This window comes from Carcharodon carcharias, chromosome 2, assembly GCF_017639515.1.
Source record: "Carcharodon carcharias isolate sCarCar2 chromosome 2, sCarCar2.pri, whole genome shotgun sequence".
Taxonomy (NCBI): Eukaryota; Metazoa; Chordata; class Chondrichthyes; order Lamniformes; family Lamnidae; genus Carcharodon; species Carcharodon carcharias.
The window spans coordinates 133,794,999-133,800,998 of record NC_054468.1 but is presented as its reverse complement, the minus strand read 5'-3'; the positions used below and the strand labels follow the sequence as shown (position 1 = coordinate 133,800,998).

General features: G+C 46.2%; 1 protein-coding gene across 1 annotated transcript in view; it reads right to left on the bottom strand.

The window, feature by feature from the left end:
- Nucleotides 1-527: 527 nt before the first annotated feature.
- The window catches only part of morn2 (MORN repeat containing 2), a 43,264-nt gene continuing 37,791 nt past the window's right edge, over nt 528-6,000 (bottom strand). Inside the window, exon 5 of the mRNA XM_041206755.1 lies at nt 528-706. Within this exon, the coding sequence (XP_041062689.1) occupies nt 604-706 (103 nt within the window). The 3' untranslated portion in view covers nt 528-603. The remainder of the gene's footprint in view (nt 707-6,000) is intronic.

The following is a 6,000-nucleotide window of genomic DNA, read 5'->3' as shown; positions in this document are numbered from 1 at the left end:
ATCTATTAATTATACATTAATTGTGTTTGATTGTAGGTAGGTGCTCTGATAAATACAGACAGACTGCAACTGCAGTGATTGGGATAAAGTGCAAATAAATGTTTATAAAAGATTGTTTCCAGTTCTAACCTTTACCAACTGGCTTTCTTTGGTATAACACTGGTACTCTCCCTGTGTTATGCAGTGTGTGCTGGCATCGTCACAATATTAAGTATGTGACCTAATCTTTCATTTACAGCATGAGGTCATCCAACAGCACTATCAACATACATTAACCAGGGTAAGTGGTCCCAACACAACGCCATACCTACAACACATTGTGAACACCATTATTTGATCAGGGTACAACAGGAGATAATCAGAATATTCTAGTTAATGTTTTATTGTTTTATTTTTTTAATTCAAGTAAATATTTTAGAACTATCCAATTGGATGTTTTAGTGTAAACTAAACAGAATGTGTATAATGCGGATTATAATGAAAGAAAACTGTATTTCCACTCTAATATTTTAGTTGCACAAAAACACTGTGGTGATGTTTAAAAGAAAATGTCATTAAGATTACATGACAATGTTCCAAGAATCAGTCCCATCCAGATACGGATTACATATCCAGTTTCAACTTCAGCCCCGGTGCAGCTCTGTAATGAAATGTGCCAACCCATTCATATTCTTCTGCATCTATGAACTTGCCTTCCCCTTCCAATCTGCAAAGGAACAACTTATGAAGAAGTGTATCATTGAAGTAACATTTATATGTTCTTTTATTTAATTTTTACATTAAAACATATTACCTAAATAGGATGGAATGAACATTGCATAAAATAGATAAGCTTCATATGGTTTCTTAAAAGCTTGGCTATCTGCTAATTTGCTTGTTAATGAATTCTCAAAGGAATCAGTTCACTGAGATGAAACAAAATCTAATATCTGAATTCCAGTGAACGAATTTGGTGAAGTATTGGGTCACATAAAAAAATGTATTTCTTTAAATATGATGGTACTCTGCATCGAGAAAATAAGGAAATAATGAAAGCATTGCCTTTGATAGACTGGCTAGTGAAGACAGTGAGCTGCTGAGCCACACAGAATCAGATAATACAGCACAGGAAAAGACCATTCTGTCCATTGTGTCTGTGCCCACTCTTTGAAAGAGCTATCCAATTAGTTCCACTCCACTGCCCTTTCCCCATAGCCCTGCAAATTTTTCCCCTTCAGTATTTTATGCAATTCACTTTTGAAAATTAATATTAAATGTGTTTCCACCACCTTTAAGGCAGTGTATTCCAGATTATCATTGCTCATTATGTTAAAAAAAAACCTCTCCTCATCTTTGGTTCTTTTGCTTAAATCTCTGTCCTTTGGTTACTGACTCTTCTGCATTGGAAATAGTTTCTCCTTATTGACTCCATCAAAGCTCTTCATTATTTTAAACAATTCTGTTAAATTTCCTTTTAATTTTCTCTGCTCTAAGAAGCAAACCTAGCTTCTCTAGTGTCTCTAAGTAACTGAAGTTCCTCATCCCTGGTACCATTTTTATAAATCTCCCCTGCTCCCTCCTTGATGTCTTGACATCTCCCTTAAGTGTGGTGCCCAGAATTGGGCACAATGGTCAGAATCTCCCATTCTGGAGTTCAATGGCATGTGCAGAAGTGGAAGTGATTCCTGCTGGGGGGGAGGGGTGGAAACAGGAGGGCGAGACAGCTGGCCATGTGTGATCTTGCACTGTTCAGCTCATTAACTATGCATCTTCGAGGAGCTTGTTGAATCTTGCGGTGGGATGGCAGAAAGTTGCCATCCTCACCGTTACCTCATGAGGTTAAAGGTCCAGGCGCCATAGTTAAAGGGCACCTAGGCAGCCATTCATTCATTGCAGGTCAGGAGCTTCAGTCGGGCCACCCTTCAAGACTTTATCAATAAGAATGTCCCAGACAATGTGTTCAGCAAGGCCTCCCTGGAGATTCTCCTCCAGGCCATAAAGCAAAGGCAGCTGCTGTTTCCCAGATATGGCAGCACGAGGCCCTCCTGCCTGACCACGGCAGCCTGAATGGAGTTGCAGCAGAGGTTAGTGCCCGTGGGGCCCACCAAAGGAACGCCCATGCAGGAAAAGAATAAATGATCTGCTGTGCTCTGCCAGGGTAAGTGGCATTAGCTACTCACTGAAAACTGACACTCATGAGGGCATCAGACAGTCTAAATGTGCAAGTGCACAAGGATCTCACACAGGAGTTTGGGTTGCAGCACTCACTAGCAGCTAGGACATGTGCTCTGAACGTGTATCAGCCACTTCATGCCTTCACTCTTCTATCAGTTTCAGAACATCCTGCTTGTTAATCACTTACTGGGGAGAACACTGTAGCTGCCACGGGTATATATGCTCCTGAACTGCTCATGCAACCACTGGGATGACAATAAATCTTTCCGTCTTTCTACAGAATGCCCACAATAAACAGGAGTGGTCCAAGACCAAATGCAGCGTTCCAGGCACTAGAGTCCTCACCCCGTATGAGGAGCAGGCCACAGAGATAGCCCTGTGCTGAAGGGGAGATAGGACTCCCTGAGGAAGCCAGTGAGGATGCCTCCAATCTGCAGTTGTCAGCTGCACCCACAGAGTAACACTTTGGTTTCATTAAGGAGCCTGCTTGGGCACTCACTAAATATTTCTTCTCTCTATTCCAGCTACCTGCAAAAAAGAAGGGGAAGGCCCACAATGCAGGCCACACACAGAACCAGCCACAACCCTACCTCTGAGGAGGATGCCTCAGAAAGCTCAGAGGATGCACTGTTACAGTGTTCACCTGCACCCTCCACTAGCACAAATGCAGTCAACTCAGTGGATCCACGATCTAGAGTAAGCTTGGAGTCATAATCTGGTGAGCACATTACTGGCATGGAGTCCAAGCTGGTGGAGGAAGTGACAGCTGAGATCTCTGACATTTGGAGAACTGTTGGAGACAAGGCCCCTCCTCAGCCCTAAGCAGATGACAAACCTCTGGACTCAGCCTTAAGAGACCGGTTGGAGATTCAGGGACAGGCAGGGGAACATCAGTCAGAGATGCCGGAGGCCATGTGCAGACTGGACCGAAGGCTGGGGCAGTCCATCCACATTCTGTCTGTTGTCATGGCTGCAGCAGGCGAGAGCTTGGCTGTCTCCATAGAAAAGGTGGCAGCTGCCTTGGAGACCCAGGTCCAGCAGAACACACAATGACTGTCAGATATGCACTCGAACCTGCACTCCATTGCTCTAGCCATTGGTACAGTACAGTAGTGGTAAGGTAAGAGTGGGATGGGACACCTCAACCTCTCTCCAGATGCCCCTTCCCCTTATGGAGTCAGGGAGGTGCCACCAGACACTCCAGGGGTTTCATCCCAGGTCACTTCAAGGGTGCCCTGCCACTCTATGGGCTCAATTTTAAGTCCTGGGAGCAGGTGCACACCCAACCCGATCCGGCATAAAATCATGCGAGAAGATGTCAAGTAAGCGTCCCCACATCATCATGCACCCGCACGATATTTCGCTCGGCAGGCGTATGCAAAAGTCAGAAGTGCACCCCCCAAAAATTAGGAAGGCAATTAAGCCCATTAATGGTGCAATTGTCTCCGATTTTTCGTGGCCCATCCAACCTTATGGTTGGCGGATGGGTGAATCGGCCAGGCGGCCTTTACACTTTCCATCAAACCTCACCTAAGGGTGGGATGAAATTTCTGTTATGAAATAAAATAAAAATAAATCTCTGTGGACAGCATTTTTATCAGCTATATTTTCAGGTGCCTGATTGTGATGCATGAATCTTTTTTAGTTTTTTAAACTTTTATTTGATGATTTTCAGGTCTGCAGCTCCCTGAGGCAGCTGTCTACCTACAGGGAGTTTTCTCGCAGGGCTCACCTGTGCCCATGGAAATGTCATCGCCCACCCCCACCCCAGCAGCGCTGAGCTTTTCAGTGCGCGCTTCACGCTGGTTGGGCATAAGTTGGAAAGGAGGGAGGTTGAGGTATCCCGTCCCCCTCTCACCTTGCCACTGCTGTATTGTACCAATGGCTAGAGTGATGGAGTGCAGGTTCAAATGCATATCTGACAGTCGCTGTGCGTTCTGCTGGACCTGGGTCTCAAAGGCAGCGACCATCCTTTCTATGGAGGCAACCAAGCTCTCACCTGCTGTAGCTAGGACAGCAGACAATGTGGATGGATTGCTCCCGCCTTTGGTCCAATCTGCACATGGCTTCTGGCATCTCTGCCTGATATTCTCCTGCCCATTAGTTGGCTAGCCAGCATGAAATCCCGGTCAGTGGTTTCTTAACTGCTCCTGGGCCCACCGATCACGCACACCTGCCAAAGGTAAAATTCAGGCCTACGTCTCCTCTGTCAGTGATCCCATCATCTTCAGTAGGTTGAGGAGGGTGCACCTGCACCTGAGCAGGAGACCCTTGGCAGGCAGGGCCCTTTAGGCCTCAGGCCACCAGAGCATGACTGTCAAAGTCACCGTAGTCAACAGGGCATAGCAGTCAGCAGGCAGCCTCCACCTCAGCAGCAGATGCCAGGGTTGTACCTAGACATAGTGGTAGGCAAAGAAAGATTAATAAGTTTAGAAGGAACACAAGGTGCCATAGGTGTACAACCATTGTATATAGTTTTGGCACTTATAAATATATGTTCACTTGCACTGTTTGGAAATTTCCTGGATTCCATCTTGCAGCTAGTTGCTTCAATGGTCGCAGGCATTTAGAGGTTTGGAATTTGGACCCCCATCAGAGTCTGATAATGAACTCGTAAAGACTCAATAGGCTCAAATTATCAACTTGGTGATTACCAATAATCCCACAATTGCAGGATTAAGCACTAGCCATCATTTGTGAGTGTGCAGTCTGGCCATCCATCATTTAAGCCATTACTTGCAGCTCGCCATTTTCTGACCTCTGAAAATGTGATCAGCAAGGTCACTGCAGCTCCTGCTGTCAGATGTGGGAGGATGCCACGAGTACTCAAGGAGAGTAAAACCTGCTATGTGATTGGCAGGGAACACTATAGATACAGTTTCAGGGCTGAGAGAGTGAAGCTCTACACTAGTCTTTTTAACAGTAAAAAACCAGAGGCTGCTCTAAATGTCTGGAGAAAGCTGTAGTGGGCACATCCAATCGTTAATGGCCTTCCTTGGTGATATGTCATTTTGAGCTGACATGCAGATGAAGGAGGTGCAAGTAAGGAGGTAAAGGGCAAGTTCGCCTTGACTGCAAGAGGGATTTGAATGTAGGATTTAAGGGGTGTCTGTGCAGTTCATTGAAGCCTTTGTCAGGCCCCACATGGAGATTTGTTTGGCCTGCTTGTTTCCTTCTCAAGGGTTGCAGTCAGGGCCCGGGAGAGGGAGGGTGCCGACAGTGCCAAACACATGGATCCAGGGCTGGGGCTGGGGGTGGGGCTCAATGTTTTAAATAGAGTTCTCAAGTCATCCAGCCAGAGCTTCAGACCTTAAAGACCAGCTTAGAAAATTTGGAACTGTCGGTTCCAATTTTTTACATCTGGTCTGTCAGTGTCAGTGTCAATTTCATTGAGTTGCTGAGCAGCTTCAGGCAGCTTCAGGATTCTGATATTTTTTTTGAAAAGCCCACCAGAAAACCACAAAACTTCCCAAAGGTCAGCAACAGCAGTACAGGAACGGTCAAGAGAGTGTTCTCTGTTCAAAAATTGTAAATGAAATCCCTGCAAATGTTATACACAATTGTTTGGTGTATGCGTGTGTGTATGGGGCGGTGGGGAGGAGGTTGGAGAGGAGGTGGGGGGAAATTGGTGGTGTTGGGGGTGTGGGAGTTTGAAGGGATGTGTTAGGGGGTGGGTTGTGGTGAAGAGGTTGGAGGGTGGGGATGTTGGAGAAGGTTGAGGGAGGTTGGAGGGGGTGGGGGGGAGACTGGGTGGAGGTTGATATGGGGGGGGCCTTTGGAGGGGCTTGGAGGAATTTGGTGGAGGGCCGGGATGGGGAAGAGATTGGGGGTTGAAGGGAGATGGGG